The 27,391-nt window shown below is 42.2% G+C and overlaps 2 protein-coding genes across 2 annotated transcripts in view; one reads left to right on the forward strand and one right to left on the reverse strand.

The window, feature by feature from the left end:
• Positions 1-5,112, forward strand: part of st3gal8 (ST3 beta-galactoside alpha-2,3-sialyltransferase 8) — a 20,266-nt gene extending 15,154 nt beyond the window's left edge. The window contains exons 5-9 of the mRNA XM_080461590.1: positions 149-342; positions 445-624; positions 1,046-1,091; positions 1,225-1,344; positions 1,571-5,112. Of these exons, the coding sequence (XP_080317716.1) occupies positions 149-342; positions 445-624; positions 1,046-1,091; positions 1,225-1,344; positions 1,571-1,738 (708 nt within the window). The 3' untranslated portion in view covers positions 1,739-5,112. The remainder of the gene's footprint in view (positions 1-148; positions 343-444; positions 625-1,045; positions 1,092-1,224; positions 1,345-1,570) is intronic.
• unm_sa1614 (un-named sa1614) lies at positions 5,110-26,573 on the reverse strand (the record flags this gene model as incomplete). The annotated part of the gene is made up of 28 exons (XM_080461589.1): positions 5,110-8,118; positions 8,388-8,513; positions 8,725-8,879; positions 9,034-9,077; positions 10,193-10,256; positions 10,449-10,631; positions 11,252-11,540; positions 12,593-12,700; positions 13,110-13,177; positions 13,664-13,779; positions 13,960-14,045; positions 14,698-14,884; positions 14,963-15,054; positions 15,206-15,339; positions 16,166-16,338; positions 16,488-16,536; positions 16,734-16,821; positions 17,381-17,450; positions 19,005-19,102; positions 19,230-19,310; positions 20,352-20,427; positions 20,747-20,832; positions 20,916-21,045; positions 21,262-21,311; positions 21,607-21,681; positions 21,950-22,095; positions 22,456-22,528; positions 26,448-26,573. The coding sequence occupies 28 exons, from the start codon at positions 26,571-26,573 to the stop codon at positions 8,044-8,046; spliced, it is 3,048 nt and encodes a 1,015-aa protein (XP_080317715.1). The 3' UTR covers positions 5,110-8,043.
• Between the last annotated feature and the right edge of the window lie 818 nt (positions 26,574-27,391).

The following is a 27,391-nucleotide window of genomic DNA, read 5'->3' on the forward strand; positions in this document are numbered from 1 at the left end:
TTAAAGCAAATGTGTAAAAAAAAAAATTACACTCAAAGGGGTCAAAGAAAACCACTAATTGTATAGAAATAAATGAAATAAAAAGTTTGAACTAATCTGAACTAAAACTTCATTTGAGCCTAACTTTCTGCCCTGTGCTTCTCTTTAGAGTCTGCAGCGGTCCCGTAACGACCAAACCTTAGAGGAAATGATGTCAGAGATGTTTAAGGTCATTTCCCCGCCCACCATGGACTACAGGCCCCTCCCCTCTCGGTGCCGGAGCTGCGCTGTGGTGGGCAACTCTGGCAACCTGCGGCAATCTGGACACGGCAACCAGATCAACTCGCATGACACTGTGATCCGGTATGTATCTGTACACACACACACCCACACACACACACACACACACACACACACACACACACACACACACACAGGTCTTAACCTCCTTGCCCTCGTCTGCAGGATGAACAAGGCGGTGACTCGAGGGTTTGAGAAAGATGTCGGAAACCGGACGACGCATCACTTTCTGTACCCAGAGAGCGCGGTGGACATCGAGAACGGCGTCAGCCTCGTGCTGCTGCCGTTCAAACTCCGAGACCTGGAGTGGCTGACGAGTGCGCTATCGACCGGCCAGGTCAAAATGTAAGACAGTCATAGTTATGTAAAAAAAATTATAAATTTTTTTTTTATAATTTTTTATCAAATATTTGAATATACAGTTCTATGTTCTACTGGACTGTTTGTACTAATGCACATAGTACCATTAATATCCTTGTTTAGATTTTTTTTCTGTTAGAAACAAAATGCTTATAAAATAATTTCCCAGTAGAAATGTTGAATAACAAAATCGGCAACATCACTGCCAGGCATTAAAACACGTTTAAAAAAAATAATACAACATCAAATTGACCAGAGGTAAAAAACTAAATACTACCAACATACAGAACAAATAAAAACACAACAAAACCTTTTGTATTAATTCTCTTTATATATTTATGTATCTTTATGTGTGTGTGTGTGTGTGTGTGTGTGTGTGTGTGTGTGTGTGTGTGTGTGTGTGTAGGACCTACATGAGAGTCAGAGAGAGAATCAGTGCTGATAAAGACAAGGTAAATGCAGTTTTAAACATTTAGTCTTGTTTTCAAACTAGTGTTTTTTTGGGAAAAAAAATTATAACCAAAGAAAAGTAGTTTTTTCACCTGTTGTTTTCAGACAGTTGTTTATTTGTACCTGTGTGTTTAGGTTCTGGTGGTGAACCCCGTGTTTTTTAAATACGTTCACGATCGCTGGACCGAGCGCCACGGCCGTTACCCGTCCACCGGCATGATGGCGATCGTCTTCGCTCTTCACATTTGTGACCAGGTGGGAGAATAAAAACCAGTACGGCCTGACCATCTTCATTTTACTGTGGCCTTGACCCAACGAGCAGAAGTATGTTCATACTGTACAAGTACATCATTACAAAAGCTCGTTGATCATTACACCATAACAACCTTTTCAAAAGCGGGATGAGCATCTTGCGAGGCAGCCTCGTGAATTATTCACGATGATTGTCTGCGCCCTGACATCCGGTTGTGTCCGCCTTCAGGTGTCGGTGTTCGGTTACGGTGCAGACCAGCAGGGGAACTGGCATCACTACTGGGAGGACAATCGCTACGCCGGAGCCTTCAGGAAGACGGGCGTGCACAGCGCCGACTTCGAGACCGAGGTCATCCACCAGCTCGCCAAGGAAAGCAAAATCAGCCTGCACCTGTAACCACTCAAGAGGCAGGGATGGGCGTTGAGCCGACCCGCGTCGCCGCAGGCCTCCAGCCGACCTGAGCACCCGAATCTGAGCCAGCTCTGGACCGTGTGCGTGTACGCTTTAGAGACTTCTAGAAAAGAATCGGACCCTGCATTGCCTCTGTTTCAATCACCACATCTGCCTTTGAGTCAGACAGCCGGTATGTTAGATAGAGGGCGCTGTTGAGCCTCACTTTTAGGCTTGGCCCTCTACGGAAGAGTATTGGGGCCACAGAAGAAGAAAAAAATTCGGAGGCTAAAAAAAAAAAAAGAAATCTTCATGCACTTCAGAAAAAGTTGAAAATCAGAGTCGACTTTTTTTTTTTTCACCGTGGAAAAACAAGTTTTTTTTTACAAAGTCCGTCCATCCACATGCCAGCGCGTGTGACTGCTTCTACAACAGAGACAGAGCAGAGCCGCCTGTAACGTTGTTCCGTCACGGAAGTTCGTGGAGTACAAAGGACAAAGACACGGATCCCGGGCTGCTTATGAAAATGTGTTATTTTTAATCAAGGAAATCCTGTGTACAATCACGTGTGTCCATAAGCAGAAAGCAACCCGATATAGTCAGAATTAAGAGATATAAAGTGATTTCACATCTATGGGCAAACGATGAGGGATGGATCGACGTCTCTCAGTGGAAAAAAAAAATCTACTGGCTCTACTTTTTCTGAAGCACACGAAGGTTGGTTTTATTTTTTAGCCTCAATTTTTTTTTTTCCTTCAGAGGCCCTATTACTCTTCCGTAGCCCTCCCTTCAGCTAGGGTTTTTTTTTTTTTTTTTTTTTGGGTGGTGGGGGGGGGGCACGGACTCTCAACTGACCGTCCTGCCGTCTGCGACTGCTGGGATCAACCACAAAGGAAAGCTTTGCTCTGACCGGGGAAAAAACCACAGACTTCTGAAATATTTTTATTGGATTTTATAGACACAGAGTTAACCTCTTTTTTTTTTTTTCTTTTAATCGAAAGCACTTTGCCTTGAAGAAGGAACTGATGAATGAGGCTGCGTCGTCGCTTCGCTGTGCAGCCTCATTGTCGCATTTTGTATCATTTATAATCCATCCTTTTATTTTGAATGAATCTTTAACGCTAACCGTCCTGACCTGCAGGAAGCCAACGGACTGGAGAAGAAAAATATTTTTGTTTTGTTTTCCTTTTTAGATTATAAGCCAATATTACACTTCCTGTCTCGGCCAAATATGGACGTGGAGGCAGCAAGGAGGAGGAAGAGGAGGAGGAGGAGGAGTCTGTCTGTGTGTGTTTGTCTCTCGGATGGACTTTTAGTCTGCAGGTTTTCAGTTGATTTCATCCAAAACAAAAAAGTAAATTATTAGTTTTAAAGGTGTTATAGTAATTAATCAGTTTCCTGATCGCTGGTTCAAGTTCTAAAAAAACAAATTTACAGGTGATGTCAGAGAGGGTTTCAGACTAACAGAGATTATGTTTCAGCTTATCAGAGCAAGAAAATAAACAATGACCACTTTCGCAAAAAGGTTCATCAACACTCATGTAAGTAGAAGATGTAGTGCATTTTTTTTTTTTTTTTAAAGTCCAACCAAAAAAAAACAAACAAAAAAACCGAGCGATACTGTGAATGTACAAAGGTGATATCAGATTGTCCATTGCAGTCATCTGAATGTTTAAGGCTTTGTTTACACTGTGAGGAGTTTCAACACCTTTTCACACTCAAGATGTAAAAATTCTCCCTCCTACTTCAGCGCTAATCTGCTCAATTATTCCCAGTTCAAACATTTCTTTTCCGAACGCTACGTATCCCAAAAACAACCTGATGTCAGATATTGATGTTGATAAATGTCTCATAGAACTCTACTCCTAATAATCTGTTCTTTTTTTTTTTTTTTTTTTTTTTTTTTAAACATTCTGTTCAGAGAGAAAAAAATATATAATCGATTAGATTATGATGTCCGTGTGGGTCATATGCAATTTAAAACTTTAACTTTCAATGTTGGAATTGTCTTGTCAGTCAGAAATACTATTTTTGCTGTTGAGGAGGAAAATGTAGTTAAGGTGCCTTTTTAACTGAGAATGGACACAAAGTGCAATGTTGCACAATCCCCTCACATCATAACATGATACTGCTTTGTTGTTTTGTGTGTGTGTGTGTCTGTGTGTGTGTGTGTCTGTGTGTGTGTGTGTGTGTGTGTGGCGGTAACACACTCGTGTGACACACATTTAACTTTCAGAACCAGTCAGCGTGTTGGTCGTCTGCGCAGTGACTCTCACAGACGGCGACAAAGCTTCAAACTCCTCTCGCAGCGCCGCCGATGTTTTGAAGCTGTAACTTTTGGAAAGTTACTAGAAATCATCAAACGCAGAAACGAAACAAAAAAAACCAACTAAATCGTGTTTAAAACGTGTCGTTTGAAACAAACTTGTGGAAGAATCACGAAATGCTGAATCACTTATCTGGATGCTGTTTTCTGCTGCTGTTAGGGTTTAGACTGTAGTTGTTCACTTTTTGAGTTCCACCACGTTTGTATGGAATCACGTGGCCTTTTAAATCCGACTGCTGAGTTGCCAGACGCTTTTGGATTAATACAAAACATCTGCTGCTTGTTTTTTTTTCTCCCCCTTTTCCTGAGATTTAACACTTCGTTGCCTTGTCTGGGGAAAAAAAAAAAACTTTATGTCAGTAAACTGGGAAATGATCCCGTTGACGAGCCGATGAGGAACGTGCCATAAACTGGAGTCCAGATGCTAAATGAGAGAGCGAGCAGCCGTGCGGAGTAATGAGCTGGATTTAACATCTGGATGCAAGGTCTTTTGAAGTGACACGCTAAGTCGCTGCAAGACTTTTTTTTTTTTTTTTTTCCTCGTCACACGTGATTGTTTAGTTTTGTTGTGACTTTAAATCCAAAGTTGTGATCGTCATCAGACTGCCTTAAGACGGGAAAGGTGGAGTTTTAATTCCAGCAACGGAAGACGGCGCGGATTGAATCAAACAATCGGCTGCTTGTAAATCGAGAGCGACAACCACTGACCAAACTGTGTGTGTGTGTGTGTGTGTGTGTGTGTGTGTGTGTGTGTGTGTGTGTGTGTGTGTGTGTGTGTGTGTGTGTGTGTGTGTGTGTGTGTGTGTGTGTGTGTGTGTGTGTGTGTGTGCGTGCGTGTGTGTGTGACGTTATATTCAGTCGCCATAGCTTTAATCCAGCTCATCACGTCACGTCTCCGAGGAAGGAGTCGCACAGTGAAGTTTCATTCACCAACCTGCTGTCGTCAACCGTTTTAAGTTCTGGAGGCCAAACAGACAGAAACACTGTGACTCTTCGACCGGAACCACAGAAAACAACAACGAATCCAACGCTGTCGCCTTGAAATAAACGAGCAAAACCGAAAGCCGACTTTGAGAGTTTTATTTGAGAAGAACTGTACAGACAGTGTGAACGATCAACCCAGTGGACGAAACGTTGTGCTGAGACGTTTGTAAAACCTTCCAACTCGCGGCAGTGGATCTCTGCTCGTTTGACCAAAACTTGTAACAAGATATTTTTCATCACTTTTTTTTTTTCTTTTTTTTTCAGTGAGTCAACATGAACATGTTTTCATGATAGACACAGGGTTCCCATAGTTTGGAAATGATAGGCCTCATCGTGAAAGTCTCGGATGAACCACAGTTTATTTGGCCGTTGTTTAAAGAAAAACAAAAAACATTCATGAAATACACAAGACATGCCTAATGTCACACAAAATACGTTCCTCAAATTCTCATGCTGCGCTACACAAACTACTTTTTAACTACTTCAAATTCAAATGTCAAAACGTTTTTAAGAATTCATTCACGAAGAGTGTGCTGGGAACCTTGTATCTCAAGAAAAGCTCACTTGACCCGGCATGAAAACCCGCAAGTTTTGGTTCTAGAGGATCTTAGTGTCACGATGTGGTAGAAAAGTTTTCCACAGAGAAATCAAGTAGGCGGTGTGGCGGTTCAGACTCTCGCCTCAGAGCCAGAAGGTTGTGCGTTTGAGGGTTGTGCGGTTCATTGCAGAGTTTACGTGTGTGTGTGTGTGTGTGTGTACTAATTCCTCCCAATGCAATGTGGGATTAACTGATGACCCTAAACGTCCCATAGGTGTGAGGCACTGCAGCTGGAGATGGAGGGATGGATGGCGCTGTCTGAAGCAAGGCGATGGATTATACTTTTCCTTTTTCAATCTCGTTTAAAGAAAATATACAAAACACATGGCCACTTCCACCATTTCCATGTAGTTGAATGAAGGGATTAAGCTGTGAGGGAAGTGATTAACACGGCCACCTCGCAGCAAGTTTGCATGTTCTTCCACCTATAATCCCAAGACGGATACGTATGTTGGTCACCGTCACTCTAGATTAGCTGTAAGTGTGAATGCACGTAATCGCCCCGCCTCCACTTGGAAAGTTTAATGAGTCTGAAGCAGTGAAAACTGTTTCATACAATCAGATGTAATGTAAGACATGCGGCATGACGGTACAGTGGTTGGCACTGTTGTTTCACGGCAGTGGGACCTTGGCTTGGTTTCAAACCAGAAGCCTTTCTGCGCTGAGTTTGTTTTTCTCCGATTACCACGGTCCTCCTCTTACATTCCAAGGACATACATCTTTGGTCGTCTACTCGACGTGGTGTGGTAGCCTGCTGGCGTTCACCCTGCCGGTGGTGTGGAGGATGAAGCAGATACTCGGATTGTGATTGTAATATTTATGTTGTTTTACTCACGTGTTTTTTTTTTTTTTAAGCACTGAAAGTCACACTGATGTCCTGCTCACTCCACTTATATCTTAGACCCACTAGTCCAAAAGCAAAAAAAAAACAGACTTATTTACCAAGAGAGAGCGAGAAGAGTGCAAAGGACGTGTCGCAACACCGGCAGATGGAAGACGGATGGTCGGGAACAATAATGCGTTTGCCGATATAGGAAATGCTCCTCCTGGTTGTTTCGCGGTAGACTTTGCAGTAAGGTAGATTTATTCCAAATGGGGATTTGACTCTGCGCTCGCCCCGTCAGACGGACTCCAGCACCCCAATAACAAAGGAACAGATGAATGAATTGTTTAACTTTTCTCAGAGCTGAGATCTGTGAACGATGAACCTTTCAGTGCTGTAAGAGAATACCGATACAACCGAGGACTCTTTGTGTCCAGCGAGATAAAATGAGTGATTATTGATTATCTTTAACTAGAAAAAACAAGTTTCACTTTTTGCTACATCAAGCGTAAAGACACCAGAGGTGGCGTAAAGTCCGAGTATCATCGATTACCTTCATAAATGCAGCAGTAGTTGTACTTTTTAATCCCAGCATCACATTTAAGTCCTACAGCAACGTGTGCGTTTATCCCAATATATTTCCACCGTTACCTTCAACACTGATGTGTTCTCTAAAAAAATATCTTGTTAGAAAAGATCAAACTGTATTTTTACTTCAGAAATTCTGGATGTGGTTTTCCAGAGTAAGATGACTTTTAAACAAGAGTACTTTAACCCCAGTGAGATTTCCTGGTTCTCTTCATAGTAATACTGCTCTGTTATGTGAAAGTGTCATTTCTGAACTCAGTGACGAGAGAAAAGAAATGTCTTGTTATAATTTAAACCGGGCAGAGAAAATTGATCACATTTAAACACTTGGTAAGAAGACACGGAGTACAAACAGTGAGGTCTGCCGGCCGGAGGAAACACTTAAGCACCAGACTCGCCTCTTCTTTTCAATCCACAGTCGCACAGCTGCAGGCATCTTTTCCTCGTCTGCGTTCAAGTCCAAACTGACTGTTTCCTGAATGTGGAGCTTTGGTCTTCAGTAACCTTAAAATCCTTTGTGCTCTGGCTGGTTGAGAGTCTCGAATCCTTTAATCAACAAAGAGTAAAATCCTTAGCTAACGTTTAATAAATTAGAATAAATTAAATAAAATAAAAAAATGGAGGAACTTCAAAATAAGAGATTTGTGGATTAACCATTCCTTGAAGTTGTCTTACTTCATCAGTGTACTTATCAAAATATTGTTTCTTTTGGGGGAATAAATAAAATAAATTAATTGAATAGGCAGTCTCTTCTGCAGCATTAACCTGACCTGAGCCGCAGGGTTAATAAAGGTGATCCTGACTCTCCGATTGAAGGTCGCGAAATGTTTTTATGGACGCTGGACCCACTTTGTCTCATCCGGGAGCCGGACCAGAAGGTCTCGGATCGGCTGTGCTCAGCTGGCGGTCCGGTGTTATGGATCTGCTCGTCCTCATGCGATCTGGAGCCGGCGGCTCCTCGTCGGGCTGCCGGCCTCCAGCTTGAGTTCATGTCAGTCAGAGAGGAGCTGGACGAAGGAGGAGGGGAACAAACCTCGCTGGTCGGGCTCCTCCTCGATGTAACCGTGCTGGAGGTGAACACACACACACACACACACAAACACACACACACACACACACACACACACACACACACACACACACACACACACACACACACACACACACACACACACACACACACACAACACACACACACACACACACACACACACACCAACACACGTAACATATAACATCTGACTTGTACAGAAACTTCAAAGTTGCAGCAATGTAAAGAGTTGCTCTGCCTCACGGGTCAGAGCAACGATCAGATGACGGGACGGTTTATACGTACCCACCAATCCGTGTCCTCCTGACCCAGTACCACCAGCACCTGACCCTCGCAGAAGCTCAGCTCGTCGTGATGGTCCGCCTGGCAGTCATACAGCGCCTGAACCCGCCGAGTGCTGGAACCCCGGGGCTGTTGGGTGTAAACAAACCGCACTGAAATTGTTCCTCCCAGTAATGTAACGCACGAGGTCAATCGTTCAAGAGAGGGTCCAACTCGCTAAATGTTGAGGATAATTTAATGTATTGGTTTGTAAACAACGTGTCTGTCATTATATCTGAATCTGAGAAAGTCGTGCTCGGTGGGAAAATGTTTTCAGTTAACGTGTTTCCGAAGAGCCCACCAATGATCTCCGGGGGAGCGGCTGAGGGGCGGGGCCTCTGGTGTCGCACTCGAAGCTCTGCGAGCGCCGATTGGATGGAGAGCCGTTGGCCGGAGCTTTGCTGGTGGGGTGCAGGATGTAGGAGGACGCCCCGTCGCTTTCCGCCCGTCGGAAACCTAAAAGAGAGAGAAATCATCGTTTTCATTTTTGAAACTGACTTGAATGACCTCTGACCCCCCCCCACCACCACCATACAGCCTCCTGGTTAAAGACTGTGAGCTCCTGCAGTCAGGTACAGCAGGATGGTTTCAGCAGCTGAACAGGAAATACCTCTGTCTGGTCGTTCGTTCAGCGAGCTGAGAGGAGACGCCGGGCTGCAGAGACAGAGACACAGAAAGACGGAGAAGAAGTCCGTTTTTATTACCTGTGGTGTTTTAAAGCTCGAGTTCTAGAGTTCAGCTGGAAGTAAAATCCCTTCTTCACTTGAGAATTTATGAGCATTGACTCACTCTTTGCTCAATTTTGAGCAAATTTCCTTTTGAAAATGTTTATTTCATCAGATATAAATAAGTATGACGTTTATATTTGAATTGAATTCATTTTATTGAATTAATTTTTAATATTAATTCATATTCTGATCTTTTATTGTGATTTTCTCTGCACATTCTTCCTGTTTGTTTTATAATTTATTTTGTTTCAATCTGTTTTAATATTGAGCTGATGTTATTATATTTTAATGTAGTTTATTCTCTCTCTCCTTTCTGAGCAATTTGAGCCACATTTTATGCATAAAATGTGCTATATAAATAAAGTTATTATCATTTTAATGCTACTATAACAATTAAAAAACACTTTATTCTTAGTGAGGCAGCTTTTGCTCCGAGTTAAAACTCTAACAATAGTGTGTGCCATATATATATATATATATATATATATATATATATATATATATATATATATATATATATATATATATATATATATATATATATATATATATATCATAAAATATGTCTGAAAAGACTAAAGTCCCAAATGTTTTTCAATTTATGGCTTTAAAATCAAATAGCATACGTTTCTCAATGGATGTCACTGTCGTCCTGTTTTTACATCCTTTAATAGAACAACAGCCTTGCATTGCATTGTGTTTTATTGAAATTTTATTTTAAATAAACATGAATTCTCCATCACACAGAAACTATAAATGCAGTAGGTTTATATGGGCAATGTGTCCGGTCAACTTCTCTTAACATACAATAAAGTAGTTATGCAATATCCTCATTTGCCAGGTGAAGGGTTAAAGTAATTTATTGAATAGACAAATTAAGTTTTTTTTTATATATATATAGTTTTTTGGGGGATATAATTTAAGTACTAAACTAAACTACTTTGGCACAAATATCTGTGTGACATCCTTGAGGCATTTAGAAGCTTCAGACTCATTGCAAGTGTGAGATTCTGTTTAAAATGTACTGCTTCAGATACTCACACACACTTCTTGAAGGAGGAGTCTGGACCGCCATAGATCCTCGGACTGGTTGGCAACCCATAATCTACACACACACACACACACACACACACACACACACACACACACACACACACACACACACACACACACACACACACACACACACACACACACACACACACACACACACACACACACACACACACACACACAGACTTAATAACACAATATCACTCCGACAGACTAATTGCCCAACGTGCCTCTCTGATGTTACCGTTCTTGCTGGACTCGGAGCAGCTCCTCTTGTGTCGGACGGCGATCGGAGGGGGCGGGGTCGTGTTTTTGTTTCCTGTCAGAGAGAAGAAGACCTCTCCTTCCTCCTCCTCCTCCTCCTCCTCGTCCCCGGTTTGATCCACGCCAGCTGGAGGAGGAGGAGGAGGAGGAGGGACGCTGGGAGCTGCAGGCGAGACACAATGGAGAGGAAACATCTTTACATATACGTTCTTTCCTGATTTCATGCTTTCGGCCGAGCATTGTTCTTAAGTCTCCCACAATGTGAGATTGGGAAGTAATTTACTAGCCCAAGTGAAGATTTGATGGGCCAGAACTAATCTCATCATCTCATTGTACAAATTTGATTTTAGAAAAGAAAATGACTCGTAACTCTCAAAAATGGAACGTCACCCTGAATACAAAGTTAGGCTGAATGTAGTTTTAATAAAGGGAGAAACAAAAAGATCTGAGGAGGAACAACCTGCCTACACCACCGGGAAATCCTACTAATTTGCTCCTTGTTTGAATGAGCTGTAATTTATTTGTCTTAATCTATCAGAGCCACAAGCCAGAAACCAAAATGCTTCATTGTTACACTTTTTTTCTTTTTAAACCATCGTTAATCCTCCCATAAGAAGAAAATCTATCGACAGAAAGGACACACAAGTCAAGCGTCTCATATTGATGATCGTTGTGACTGGGGATCATTCTATTGATTAATTAAAGTGTTTAAATAGAATAAAATTTAAAACAACTCCAAGCATGGGGTGTATAAAGCATAAAGCCGTGTGGCTCTGAGCTGACCTTTAACCCTGGGGGGCAGCGGGGGTGCCGGGGAGGATGGTGGGGGTGGCGGGGGGCTGGCGGCCGAGCCGGCGGGGCGGCTGTGGAGCTCCATGGCCATGGCCAACCTCCTGCCCACGCTGAGGAGACCTCCGCCCGCTCCGCCCAACGACGGCGCTCCCGAGGAGGACGTGGTTACGAACGAGGCGGAGGACTGACTGAAGCTGAAGGGGCGCGAGGAGAAGGAGAAGGAGGGGGTGAAGGAGGAGGAGGAGGAGGAGGAGGAGCGCTCCTTCTTCACCGGGCCGTTCTGGGTCGGATGGGGGAGAAAAGTTCAGTCAAACTATTAACTTTGGGCAAAGAAGGTGCAGCAAAAACTTAAAATCAAGTATGATCTGTGTGACTAAACTAGTATTGTAACTGTAGGTTATATTTGAATATTTTAGGCATCTTGAAAGGTAAAAGGAAGGACTGAAAGGAAATGAAAGACATGAGAAAATGAAAGAAAAATTAAATATGAAAAAGAAAACCATGTTCAAAATGAAAATTGTGTCAGTTAATGATGATCAGCCATCAAACTTTGCTGTTTTTACAATGAACCAGAAATGTACATTATTAAAAGAAAGTTCAAAATCTGTTGAGGAAATTGATTGAAATTCCAGGAGTTCCTGAACTTTATCATAATGAAACCAGCACTTCATGATGGTTTGGTCCATTTTACTACCTATGTATTAGTGGAAGTGTGTCAGCGGTAGAAAATATCCAGATACAATCGATTCTATCGAGTAAAACATGAGTAGAGACAGTATTTATGGTCCATTTTGATCAGTACCAGTGACCAGAAGAACATTTCAAAACAGAGTAATGTGTTGTTACTCCAACATACTTCATTTTCTCTACACTTTGACTGAGCTGCTTTATAATATTTAATACTGACCTCACTTAGCGTCGTTCCAAGTATATTTTTGTTTCACTGTATGTGAAATAGGATCCAGGTAGTCATTGTTTTACTTTGAGCAATAGGATGGCTGTGACTATTTTATTCTCTCATAAAGTTTTCCAGTCCTGCTTTGTTGTTGATGGATTAATATCTTCAACATGCGGTTTAACATTCTTCCATTGGTTCTTTCTGTGCCTGTACGTTTATCGTAGTATGTTTTGCGGGACTGAGTTTCAATGTGTAGGTAGACCTTTTTATTACAATTACAAATAATGAAATCAAATAGGGAGAAAAAAAAAGGCCCAAAAAAGAACTTTATATGGATCAAGTTTCCGGTAGCCTCGATATTAATCTATTAGTGGGATAATTGCTCCTTTAAACTGACTAGAGACTGAGGGCCGACTTTAGGTTGTGATCGTTACCTTGTCGTCAAAGTCGTCGTCACTGTCGTAGGGATCGTCATGACGAAGCCTCCACTCGTACTCCACGTGGACGTGATGGTCGAACTGGTTGGACTGAGCCTGTTGCAGCTAGACACACACACACACACACACACACACACACACACACACACACACACACACACACACACACACACACACACACACACACACACACACACACACACACACGCACACACACGACAAACAACTCTAATCATTCAATGTATTGAATGTTATAGAGATTTTACTCAACTCTGTGGTAAAGACAAGATACATTTTTGAGACGAATACATAAACCAAAGGAGGAGATCCAAACCTAAATGGATGGATGGATGATGGATGGATGGATGGAAGGATGGATGGATGGATGGATGGATGGATGGATGGATGGATGGATGGATGGAAGGATGGATGGATGGATGGATGGATGGATGGATGGATGGATGGATGGATGGATGGATGGATGGATGGATGGATGGAACAGGAAAAAGCTCACCAGTTTCTCACAGAGGCCGTGCTTCAGTTTACGGCTCACATCCAGAGCGGTTTCCCCCAACTCGTTCTCTGAAACACGGCGACAGTAAACGTATTAACATCAGCGAGGTCACGTTCATCACCAGGAAACGCTCCCACAGGACTTTTACTTTGGAAACTTTGAATGGGACTTTTATATGATTAAACTTGTGAATTTACTTTGGGACAATTGGCTCTTTGTTAAAGAACAACAACAGGAAAAAAAAAATAATTTAAATGTGAATTAAAATGAAAAGTATTTTGCCATCCACAAATTATATACTTTTTTTCAGCTAAAACCAGTCTCCCTTTTTAATCATGCAACATTTGTCATAATTTCTTTACTGTAAAAATAAAATGCACCAAAATTTTTTCACAGAAAACATTCATTACGTGTGGGGTAAAGTAAATTGTGTGTGTGTGTGTGTGTGTGTGTGTGTGTGTGTGTGTGTGTGTGTGTGTGTGTGTGTGTGTGTGTGTGTGTGTGTGTGTGTGTGTGTGTGTGTGTGTGTGTGAGTGTGTGTGTGTGTGCATTACTGATGTGTGGGTTGGCTCGAGCCCTCAGCAGCAGCTTCACACAGTCACTCTTGTTATGCAGACAGCTGTAGTGCAGCGCCGTGTTTCCTGCTGATGTTTGTGCATCAACATGTGAGCTGAAAAAACAACAACAACAACACACACACACACACACACACACACACACACACACACACACACACACACACACACACACACACACACACACACACACACACACACACACACAGGTAAACATGGCGGTGTGAACGTTGACACTCACTGAGGCGTCACATCTGTGGTCAGAGCAGACTGACCAGTTCTGAGACAAGAAGTCCAGGATGTGCAGTGACGTCCTGTCAGCCAATAGGACGGCGAGGTGAAGCGCCGTCTCTCCTTTTTCCTGGTGACAAAAGAAAATTGATTTAAAAAAACAACACAAGTATACACGTAAGTGTAAAGCTGTATGCTTATTTGTGTGCTTCATATGACTTAATATATATCTTATGCGAATAATAATGTTAATCAGTATACATCATTTATCTATATTCATGTATAACTCTCTGAATAACTGATAAATAATTCTATATACTGTATATGCCTGTGCATCATTGCATCAATAATATTGCCTTGCCGTTATGCAACAATCAGGAAAGTAATATGAGCACAAGCTGCACACGAGTGATTATTTGTCCTTTCGTTGGTTAAATTGGGGCATGTTTTAGGGATAACCTTGTAATCAACGCTGATCAGACAATAATGTAATTTCCCATCAAAAAAGTTGTGGCTATTGACAATGCTGAGGTGAGGGTTTTACCGTATACGCGTATGCGTATACTACATTAAATACAACGTACCTGTGTGCCAGTTTCCTTCTTTATGCTTGCACTTGTGTGTACTGTATACCTGAACGTGTGTGTGAAACCTCTGCATACCTGTTTATACCTGGCCGTCTGTTAAAACATGCACGTCTGTGTGTATTTCCTCGTACATATTTGTATCTGCGTACACCTGCCTATACTTGTTTGTGTGTGTAATTGCATGTACACTGATACCTGTATATGAGCGTGCAGCGGTTGGCTCAGCTCTGTCCTCTGAGCGTACAGCTGGATCAGACTGTAGATGTCGCAGCTCTTCGTCGCCTCCTGTAGGCCGAGTCGCAGCATTGACGCAGAGCTGTGGCCCCGCCTCACGAAATGAACACCCTGGTACTTTGACAAAATGAAGTCTTTACGCTCCGTCCTGTGATGGCAACGCACGGGTTATAAACCAAACGTTTGTTCTTCAGCTTTGAAGCGTGTGAGCGTGGGAGAATCTTACATGTGGCTGTGTTGTGAAGGTTTCAGCGACGGGCTCAACAGGTTCGCCTCCAGTATTTCATTAAAACCCGAGTTACCAACATTTCTGGCCAACTGGAAGAGAGAGTTTATACAAGAAGTTTATCCCCGCAAAAAAACTGTACGACGCTAAATAATATAAAATAATTGAAAAGCATTTGGTATTTTTGAACCGCTGAAGTGGCTGCAGGAAATATCTGATGATACATTGACCGGTTCAACATACCAGCAGGTCTGAGGTCCCCAGACTGTCCAGACTCAGAGACTGGATCCTGGAGACGTGAACCCCCATCTCTCTGTGGATCCCTGAGCACTCGATGCAGGTCAGGATGCCCAAGTTAGTGGACAGCCACCCGGGTTCTACGTGGAGGTGACGCATGAAGGATAATTGAATGACACGAGTAAGAATAACAAAAATTAAAAAAGAAGTAAAAGTCCTAATCAAGAAGGGCTTGAATAAATGTTTGTTTTCTAGTTTATTTCGGACATGTGGGTACATTACAGAAGAAAGATAAACTAACACAAACAAACAACAAACATAACAGAGCAAAGCAAACAAAAAGAAGTAATATAACTAAATAAATAATGACCAAACATATCCGAAAAGGAGAAGGAAGAAGCAAAGCTTTTTTACTCCTCCCGCTTTTTCAGCTCAACCAACAGTCATTTGTACCCCTGTATTGTATAAATACCTATATACATGTATACATACTCATACACCAACAAAGTCTAGATCTATATTCTTTTTAAGAAAACAACAAAAACAAACCAGTAAATACAAATCTAGATAAATAATAAATAATCCTTAGGCCTGTGTCTACAGCTACCCCCCCCCCCCCTTGTACTTTGTACAGTTTTTTGAAATTGATTTGTGATTGGACACTGCCTAAGCTCCGCCCCCAAACTGTTCCACAACCCCACTCTACATACAGAAATACAAAAAGACTTCAGTGGTGTGTGAAACCTTCCATGTTTTAACTTTAAATCTACTCTCCATTTATAAACGTTTGACCCAGAAACTTAATTTTTCTACCATAAAAACTATACATTTAAAAAAAAAATAAAAAAAAAAAATGTATATATATATATATATATATATATATATATATATATATATATATATATATATATATATATATATATATATATATATATACCGACGTGATGAAGAAGTAGAAAACCTTACCGGGAGCACCACAGTCGCAGCAGTTGTTGTTTCCTGGCATTCGTCGGATGTCGTCAGTGATGGCTCGGGTCAGATCCTCCACGCTGCTCTCAGGCCCCCCCCCACCTTTCCTCCCCCCGTCCAGAGCAACGCTGAGCGCCTCCTGCTTACTGTTACTGAGCACCGAGATCCACCTGAACACGCAGAGAACACATTCAAGCCCGACGCTGATACGTGCAAACTGATTCAGGAGTTCTACCAATTCTAAGAGCGCTTAGTGACGAGTAAAATCTGAAGAATCTTTTGAAACTAGGATTTTTTTTTTTTTTTTTTTCAGACTCACGCGACACACTCCGCCTCATCTTCAGCCAGGAAGTGGTAGGTTCGATTGTCTGAAATAGGAAGTTGGATTGAATACAACGATGTTGAATTGTGTGTCAGTAAAGTCGTTTTACACACATGTATGGCGTGTTAAAAAAAGAAAAAGTTCTCTAGAATGAAATTTCGCCCAGATATGTTTTCCAGCTTTGATTGTGGGGTTATTTCATTTATTTATTTTTCTTTCTTTCTGTGTGTGAGTGAGTCTTACGAGAGATGAGGTCGAAGCATTTCTTGTCCTCCACACTGGGTTTCACCTGACAGGTGAGCAGGTTCAGTCTGGTCGGAGGTTTGTTCGGCTGAGAGAGAGAAACGACAGGAGAGCGGGATTATTTATGCGGCACCTTTTCACACAGGTCAGATTATTTAACAAATGAAAAAGTAGAGAACTGTATGTCAGGTCAGTTATTTCTCAGGTGTAGCAATGCTTTTCTGACTTTCCAATAGTGTAAGTTTTTGTTTTTTCAGTTCATGATATTTTCCTAACGCATACAACATTTCTAAAAGACAATTGCCAAATGCCTTGTCACTGCTGGTATTGTTAATAGATGTATAATAGTGTAATCACAAATATAGTTACTGAGAAATACAACTAAATAAAAAAATAAATGTCTGTTTCCAATGAAAACAAACGAACAAACCAAAATTAATGGCCGTCAATAACAAAAGCCGCTGTGGCGTGTTTTCGTCTCGCAGCACCCTTTGCTCATGCTTGAGTCAGTGTGATTAAACCGACCTGACCAGAGAAGCTAAATGATAGTTTCACCACATGAAATGGAAAGTTGTTTAATGAATATCTAATTTCATGAAGCAGAGCTCCGTGGAACCCAAAAGAAGAGGCGATGATAAACGACTCACAGTGGCGTGTGCGATGGTCAGGTAACAGTTGTGGACCGAACATTTCCTCTTTTGCCACATTTTCCTCAATCTGAAAGACAAATGGACACGATATTACTCCTCAAATAGTGATGACACTGAATATCCCTCATTGTTTTTGTCCGTGCATTAGTGTTTCATCACGTCACTGATGAAACTGAGTTTTAAGAATTTCTTGACCCCTCCTCACCTTGTAAAGATTCACGTAATTCCTTTATGTAAGCAAAGACCATGCACTCATTCACTACACACTAAAAACTTGCTGCGTACTTTCATGACTTTGGAATAATCTGGGGTGTTTCACGCGAACGCAGATGCTCCTGGACTTCAAGCCTTCAAGGCAACACAAGCGTCTCGATAAAACTGCCTGAATGATTAACCGCTTGCTGCGATGCAAAAACGTTGCAGCCGCAGACTTTGTCAGCGAAAACAAAAGATGACTGCTGCAGGCGAGAGGTACACGACTCTCTAATGGACACGGGGTTAGAGAACAGCAGTAAACTAGCAGGTGTTTCTGCAAGTTTCTCAGATGGTTTTAGATCAATTACACATTTTACAAAGCCTGACGACTCAAATGCATCACGATTCATCTGAAATACAAGTATGAATATATGGACATGAGGGTCTGAAACAACCGTCGGGGGGAATAAGTCCTAAACATTGTTTGATTTAGTTTTCCTTCAACTCTCATTCAGGTAAACAGCCTTGTTCTGTGGTCATCCTGACACTTTCTACACTATACAGTGATCAGCCAGATGCTAATAAACAATACAAGACACAATAGTTAAAAAACAATTTATATATAAAAAAATATATATATTCTAAATGATAACTTGTGTGTTTCTGCACCACGTAGAAACACAATCGTAACAACAAAGAGCGTTTGTTTGGAAGTTATTTTTCAAGCTGTTTATCTTTTATTTTTGTATTTTTGTTGGGGACAGACGCTGTCTTTTTGTTGTCTGTTTTCCCAACTCTCTCTTGAGGCGATGCATCAGTTTTGATGTGTATTTTTTTGTTTTTTTCAAATGACCCCTGAAAATTCTGATTTTGATTTAATTTTTTCAGCAATAGATTGTTGCAGCATTTCTTTACATTTTGAAATAATCATCTAATGTGGGTTAGGGTTATACACTCTGTACAACAACACTGAATAATCACAATAAGAGAGATGTTTCGTTGGGTTTTTCTTCACCGGCCATTAAAAATGATTCAGTAGAACGGAGGAGATATACAAAGAGGGGAACCTTTCCTAGAAAAACACACCCCGTCAAGTTAAACCTTATGCGCATGTTTTACTGCTTTAGTTTGACTTTAGAGAATCTTTTTTCATGTCTTTGGCGAGTTGATCCAAAAATCTAAATAATTTATTCTCTCAACTTATCTGCTGCGTGTAAAATCATAATTTAAGAAGAGAAAATGAGCTTTTGAAGTTGCCAAAGATTACAGGAGTAGAGTAAAAAGTGCAGCATTTCAAAGCAAAACTGTACGAATGTTACAGTATTCTTTAGATTACATTACACTACAGGTTTCATGAGAATGAGTTAGATATTTCACTGAGTTGCACCGGGCTACATTCAAACACGTCCACATCCTGGACGTTTACCCGTCACTCTTCTTGTAGAGGAATCCAGATCTCTCCGTTCCGTACTGTTTGTCTCCCAGCAGCTGATGCATGCTGTACACCTGCTTTGGTAGAGAGTCCTGCACACACACACACACACACACACACACACACACACACACACACACACACACACACACAGGTGAATTAGCCGTCCACCAGCAGTGTCCTGTCCTGTCATGGCAGCCGGTGTCTGTGTTTTCTCACCTGGTCTGTGTGGACGACGGGCCTCAGCTGATCCCTGACCGCACAAAGCTGCCGCTTCTCCTCCTCCTGACGCTGTTTCACCTGCAGACACAGCAGCAGCTCACCTGGACTGCTCAGTGGCGTCACTCGGTCGTGATTCACAGAGACGAAGACGCATCAACCGAAGAGCGGAATAGAATGTCTGGACTGGTGTCCCCAAGTCATTTCCGCTCTTTGTTACTCTTCAAAGAGCGAGGATCGATCGATCAGTGTTCGTGTTTTTAAAGTTTTTACAGTTTTTACAGTTAATTAATACACCTTCAGATTTTATTGGACTTCATTCTAATTTGCCTTAAAATCTGCATTTCATCTTTTAAATTCCGTCTGTCTCACTTTAACTATAGTATTCTCTTAGTCGTGTCACATCGGTTTTATATGTTTTAAATCTAATGATGTGGTGTGTGCTGCGGACCTCTTGGCCAGGTCACCCTTGTAAAAGAGATCTTGATCTCAATGGGTTTTATTTTCCCGGTTAAATAAAGGTTAATAAGTTGTTTTCATATCTAACTAAGCTCCTCTTCACCGGATTAATTTTGAACCAACTCAGTCCTCCTGAAAACATTAAACACGTCCAACTGTAAGTAAAATTAAGCTTCGTTCACAGTGATTAAGGAGCAGCTTTTAATACCCTTCAGTGTCTCTTTTAAAGTCTGCTGTTTCCTCACTGTCATTAGTACATAAAATTGCCTCTTTGAAGAATGATGGCATCGAAGTTGTAGAGCAAAGGTCATCAACTGCATCTGTCCAGGGGGCAGAATGTTTCTTGGCGTTCTGTCTTATAGAGCAATTCCCTCCAATAAACTGGAGCAACTTTGGGTTAACTTGATGAATCATTAGACTGACTCGCACAGCGCTGACAGTTCTGCTAACGTGTCCAAGCTATTTGGATTTTCTTAATTATAAGAAAACGGTGACTTAACAATAATCAATTTCAACATTTCATGGCTTGTACAACACCGGCTTTGACAGGCGTCATTAATTTGGTAAATCACATCAAAATTATCGTCAGTTTCATTCATCAAATAACACTCAGCAACAGACTACAAACGCTTCAGACGCCACTGCTGTAACTTCGTGTTGTACCGTGCTCAAGACTCCGTTCAGCTCCTCCATGTACTGCTTCAACCTCTGAGTGGTGGACACACACTCCTGCAGAAAGCTGCACACACACACACACACACGCACACGCACACGCACACACACACACACACACACACACACACACACACACACACACACACACACACACACACACACACACACACACACACACACACACACACACACTGAGGAGGCTGCAAGCTGTAAACTGACACAGTCACACTTAATGCCCTGTGTGTGTGTGTGTGTGTGTGTGTGTGTGTGTGTGTGTGTGTGTGTGTGTGTGTGTGTGTGTGTGTGTGTGTGTGTGTGTGTGTGTGTGTGTGTGTGTGTGTGTGTGTGTGTGTGTGTGTGTGTGTGTGTGTGTGAGCTCGTACTTGTTGTGGCTGTGGTAGTGTTTGATGAGGTTCTGAAGCAGGTCGACGCCTCTCTTGGTCTTTATTTCGTTCACTTTAATCAGATACTGGGAGAATGGAAGAGGTGAATTATCAGACAGACGCCGACGGAAAAGGAAACGTGGAGGGGAAGATGAAAGGATTCCCTGACCTCGCACATGCTCAGCTGAAAGGAGCGCCTCTCCTTCTCCAGCTCCTCTGCGATCTCTCCTCCGCTCACTTCACTCCTCACCATGCCGTACTGCCGAGCTAACTCCCTCTTCTCCTTCTCCACCTGCTTACTGCACACACACACACACACACACACACACACACACACACACACACACACACACACACACACACACACACATTCAATACTTAATTCTAAAAGGACACTTCAACCAGCTGCCTGCTAAGGAGAGTTCATTCAGGATTTACAAGAAACCCTGCAGAAACTGTCACAACAGTTAAAAGCATGCTGGGAACATTTCCAGTCATTTCTTCTTGTAACTCACAATCTGCTCTCATAATCTCTCCACGCTCTCTCAAAAGGTTTCTTCAGGTCCTGCAGAGGGATGGAAGAAAAAAAAAAAAAAAGCATTATATATTTACATTAATTATTTCAATCAACTTTTCTGAACATTGACTTATATTGAAGACTACTGTAAAAGCTTTTCTGGCATCTCTTAGTGGGCAAACGTAAAATAGGAATAAAAGAAGAAGTTATCTAAAAGAAAGTCCACCTTAAGTGGTTGTAGCCAATAAACCAAACCGTTATTTGCTCTCGGACCCAATAAATTCACCATTAGTTTGTTTTGCATGATGGAGAAGATATAAATCCGTAACGATAGTGTGCTCACCCCTTTCACCTCCCTCAGGTCTCCTTTAACCAGAGAGTCCAGGAAGAAGTTGATGTTGTGCAGCATGCTCTTTAACTGTAGATTAAAACAAGTCGGGGAAATTGTAACACTTAAATTGGATCTTGATTTTCTTTCTTTTTTTGATAAAAAGCTGCATTGATGATAATAAAACAAGCCCTGGGTCACGTGTTGGTGACGCGGCTCACACCCAGAAAGACACACGATCACTCACACACACGTTGATGACGTTGAAAAAATTCTTTAATTAATCCAGAGTACCTGAAGAACCAATTTAACGTGTGCGTGCACCTGCAAACTCCAAAGAAAACCTCCCCGGCCTCACCTGGTTCTTCATCGGGGACAGGAGCTCTTTAGAAAAATCCGCCAAGCGGCAGAAGGCCGAGCCGACCTCCGTCTCTCCGTTTGAGTGACAGTTGACCGAGAGCTTCTCCATGGAGTTGATGTACTGCTCCAGGTGGGAGACGTGGTCTGACAGAGGATCAATATTAGTAGAGGCGCTAGTAAAGAGATGTCACATCTGTGTACGTGCGTGAGTGTGAGTGTGTGCCTGGTCTCAGGTCAGCGGAAGGGTCAGGGTAAAGCTCTTACTTGAGGTGATTAAGCTTCGGATAAGGAGCTGGAGAATGCATTAAGTAAATGACTGGGCCACACAAGTAACGCTAGACAGACGTGTGTTTAACTTACATCGTATTTAAGCCCAAACTCAGATAAATTCTTTGGCGACAACATGTTTTAAACTTATATAATACTTATGGTTAGTTTAAGAGTTAAGGAAGTAATTTGTGTTTGTGTGTGTGTGTGTGTGTGTGTGTGTGTGTGTGTGTGTACCTTGTCCTGATGTGTATTTGGCTTTTGCGGCTTTTTTCATCTTCTGCAACACCAAGCGGTCGCTGTCCAGAACCTAAACAAATAGACACAAAAATGATTAGTCTGTGGATCGGCCGTGTGTGTGTGTGTGTGTGTGTGTGTGTGTGTGTGTGTGTGTGTGTGTGTGTGTGTGTGTGTGTGTGTGTGTGTGTGTGTGTGTGTGTGTGTGTGTGTGTGTGTGTGTGTGTGTGTGTGTGTGTGTGTGTGTGTAGGGGGTGTTGGTATTTCACCTGCTGACTCAACACACACACACACAGAGGACGAGCTTTGTTCTGACAGCAGACAGCTACATTCCTCTGAGTGAAAAACCATCAACTGATTGGCACAAACCTCCACAGGAAGCAGCTCCACTTGTTCCTGCTCGTCACTAAAGCGTCAGTCCCAATGTGAAAAGACAAGAGACACTTTCCCAGTTTCACGCCACGATTCCCACTTTTGTCTTTGGTGGGAAATTATGTTTCCTGTGACATGGGAATATTGCTTCGCTCTCGCATTACTGCAGGTTGTAGCTTCATCAATGGTCCTAATCAATAAACCTCCGCTTGAAGTCCGTGCTGCTGAGCAGGCTGCAGATTAACTCATACTCCTGACAATAACCATCGCACTGATTCCACCGCATTACCACAGATTAACAATAACAACAATGAATTCTAATTGGGAATAATCTGTTGCCGTGGTAACATATGCCAACTCTGTTGGTGGTACACACGGGGCGGGGGGCGGAGGGCGGAGGGCGGGGGTGGGCGGTGGGCATTTGGGGGGAGTGTTGAGTCTGTTTATCAGGCCAGTCTTCGGGTCAGTGACTCCACTGAGGGGGTGGGGGGGGGGGGGGGGGATTACTACTGGTTTAAGGCGTCCAAACAGACTCATGTTCTACAGAAACACCACGACCTCACAAATGAAGCAGTGAGTTCATCAAACAAAGAGAAATAAATTAAAACAATAGTGAGAGAAACTTTGCATGACATAGATGTTTTTGTAAAAAAAAAAAAAAATATATATATATATATATAGAAGTATTCTAGTACGGTGGTAAGGCTATGACTTAATGAATGATCATATTTACTTATTAACCAACACCGTTTGACTACTGGTGGTTTCCTGGTGGTGTATAATTGGACCAAATCAAAAATGGAATTGATCTTTTCGGGCATCTTCATTCATCATATCGATGTGTTAGAACAAGTATGTAAAACTGGTGTGACACGAGTCTCTTTGCTGGGACAGGTCAGTAGTCCTACACTTGCATATATTACCAATATATTGTGTTAATATACACCACCCCCCTTACAAATATCTATCTTTGCTGTGGAAAACTGAAGGTGTTGTCCCTTTTAAAGCTTGGATTGCAGTTCAAAAGTCCAATTGGAAGTCATTCACTCCATCTTAGATGACAGATGAATTGGATCTCATGCATGAAACGATCATGGTCATTACATAGAAATCAACTTGACAGGATCAATAAATAAGAGAATGAAAGTGACACCAGCTAAAAGTTTGATTCTTGTTTTGGTTTTTGATTTTTCTTTGTATCTTCTTTGTTAGTGTATTAAATTCTCTGTCTCAATTAGTATATTATTGCAACAGGTTCCCATCTATACTAACTATTTTCTACGTTCGTGTGACGAATCGGAGCTGATATAGGCGCCGTTTGGAGCTGCAGGATCTGACATTTTCAGGCAGAAGTATAAGATATTCAAACACAAGAAATACTCTGCAGATAATGCAAAAGAAATTCCTTCAGAAAAAACGAATTAAACTTTTCCCTATGAGGGATACAGCCGAGTCTGTGATTTCCTCGGAGCTTCACAGCAACAGGAACAAATCCTGAGTGTCAGGTTGAGAAAATCAAGCTGTAATTATCTGTCTTTTTTTTTTTTTCTTGGCTTTGATCATTTGCAGATGGTTCGGCTTCTGTTTGAGAGGTACTGGATGATCATTCTTATCCCCCGAACTCGGGGGTCAATCAGTTTATCTTTGCAGTAAAACACATTTTGTTATCAAACAGTGTGAATGAAAGGCGGGTTGCTGGTTTGTGTGACATTCAATGTCTTTCCACAAAGAAAATACTCAGCAAACAGGTTAAAGCTGTGTTTGTGTGAGTGGACCTTTGTCTTCCTCTTTGTGCTGACCATGTGACGGACTTGTGATGAAGGTGTACCTTCAGTAGGACGAAAGGCCTTGAGGCCAGGGTTCAATACAGTCCATCGTGGCCTCCAGCAGAATAGCAACATGATACTTCAAAATGTTTTCCTTTGTTTCAGTGGAAGAAAGTACAAATTCATTAATAAAGATTTTACATCTAATGCAGTGTCTTTTGTTTTCATAGAATAAGAACAACTTTAACAACTTGCCATCTGATAGAAAATACAGTGAATAGACCAATCACTCTATTTTCTGCATTTTGCGTTGTCGGGGTGCATGACTTTCCAAATCCACCTTCACAGTGCGCTTTTGAATAAATTAGCATTTGCTGCTGAATTACTATTGTATCAGTCATGGTCTAAATATTGTGTTGATTCCAGTACTCTCACTAAAGAACTGCTATCCTCAGTAAATGACCAAGAAATCCCAGTAAATCTCCTTTTTGCACTTTGTAAAGTCACCCAGCGAGGCTGATTGGACCATCGGGACCGAAATATGGCTGCCCGTGCTCTCGGGCCTGTGGTTCTACCTTGAATAAAGCAGGTATATGAGGTTTGATGCAGAATGTGGGTTTACAATTTTGCATTCCAATGATATTTGCGTTTTTCGAGAGCATTGTTTTAATAAACTTTGCCAGTGTTTATGCTTACATCGATCCCCTCATCGACCAAACCTGTAAACTGTTTGGTGAACCCCACATACAAATACAAATTCTTTCAAAATATTCCCAAATAAAGTCTGGCCGAGACCTCGTCTATCTTTACAAAGTCATTATCATATGTGTATTCGTGGAAGCCACGTTTTCAGTTGTTATTACGACAACAAACAGTTTGTGGAAATGTACGGCGGGAAGAAGCAAATAAAGAAATAAAGTCTGATTTCAGTGTGACTGGATACCGATTCTGGTCCCTTCCTGTTCACATTGAATTTTGGATTTCAAATGTCCATTGTGAATCTTTTGCATATTTGCAGGTGTTCACTCAAAGGGTTTTACCATACACACAGATGTGCTGCGCACCAAATGGTGTCACCAGGCTGCACGAACCAATAATGGGGAAAAAAAAACCCAGATAAAAGAGTGATTATCAAGAGTGCTGGCAGCTGTATAACCATCTTGATGTTTAAAAACGATCTATTTAATGTTGCGTCAAAGCAGAACATAAATGCAATCTGATTCAGACTGTGTTGGAAATGTCAAGCCTATAAGAGCATGCATTCATCTGTTCATCCATTCAGCTTCACCAACAACCTCATGCTGAATTAAAAAAAAGAAAAAACCCAGTCGCACTCATCAACCGAGCAAAGCCACGCTACTCTGTGCAAAACCCCGAAAGGCTGAACATCCAAACTCCACACAGAAAGTACCAGGCGGCCTGGAATAAAAAAAAATAAGAATTCAAAAAACACCTTTTGGTAACAGAGCCGCCACACCTCTCAGGAGGCACCTGGACGATGTTGCACTGAATAGAGTGAATCTTCAACTTGGAATTGAAGGACAGGTATGGGGACGTGAATGTGGGTCAAACCAGGTTATTTGAGCTCAACACCTGAAAGCAGTTCGGTCCATTTCAGTAAAGAAACATCAGTTTATATGTGCAAGTTCATCTCTGTTCACACAGTGATGTCTGGTCTCATAGCAAGGATGTCCCTGGTTTCTATACATACACCTGTGGTATGGATGGATGGATGAATGGATGGATGGATGGATGGATGGATGGATGGATGGATGGATGGATGGATGGATGGATGGATGGATGGATCTTCCACCTGCAGACTACAACCCGCACCTCCCCTGTGCGCGCACTGACCTCCTCCAGCAGGTAAACGGTGTTCCTGCAGCTGACCATCTTGGAGGTGAAGGAGGACGTGGTGGGAGAATTCCAATCCTCCTGAACCTCCTGCACGAACTCGGACACTGACACACACTCTGGCATGGTGCTCCTCAACCCGACACACACACACACACACACACCCAACAGGACGGGGACAGACCGGGTCTGACAAGATCAAATCCACACAAAAGACCTAGAGTCAGGGACAATGAATACAGTTTTCTCAGTGGTTTCGAAAAAATAGACAATGCAGAGGTGTAATCATCCAGTCGGAGTCAGAGTCCGCACTGCCACCGTGCAGGGAAGAAGAAGAAGAAGAGAAAGATGCTGATAATAAAAGCGATGATTGGAGATGTGACGATCCTTCGGCACCAAAACGCTTCTGTCAGCCAACAAAAGATGAATTAATCCAGCTGGAATCAGGAGAAAAAGAAAAACAAAAGAGCAGAACTGCCCCGATTGCACAGAGGAAAATATTAAATAAATAAAACACTCCCAGTTTAGTAGTAGATTACAACCGGCGGAGCGTCTTCATTCAGAGAAAAGGCAGCGAGTCGCCGGCTGACAAAGAGCGCAGCCGCCGAGCGCAGAACCGGAGCCGGCGGAGCCTCCGGACACCGGGACCGGGTTCAGGGGAGTGGATCAAACCGGGCTCTGCTCTCCTCTCAGGCCACGCTCTCATGTCTTTTTCGTCTCCGGCCAGCTGATGTTTCCCTTCAGCTTTCTGCTTCTTTATTCAAACCGCATGCCGAAGCGCGTTCCCGGTGCACAGCGGTGGAGCCCTCTGCCGCGGCGGCGCGCCCTGCTGACAGAGGGGTACAGTGGGAAGCCTGGGTGGACTGGATCACACACACACACATACACACACACACACACCGCATTACATCACCGCATGTTCACCCAGAGTCAAACACGAAAAT

The sequence above is a fragment of the Lipophrys pholis genome (genome assembly GCF_963383615.2).
Source record: "Lipophrys pholis genome assembly, chromosome: 4".
NCBI classification, from domain to species: domain Eukaryota; kingdom Metazoa; phylum Chordata; class Actinopteri; order Blenniiformes; family Blenniidae; genus Lipophrys; species Lipophrys pholis.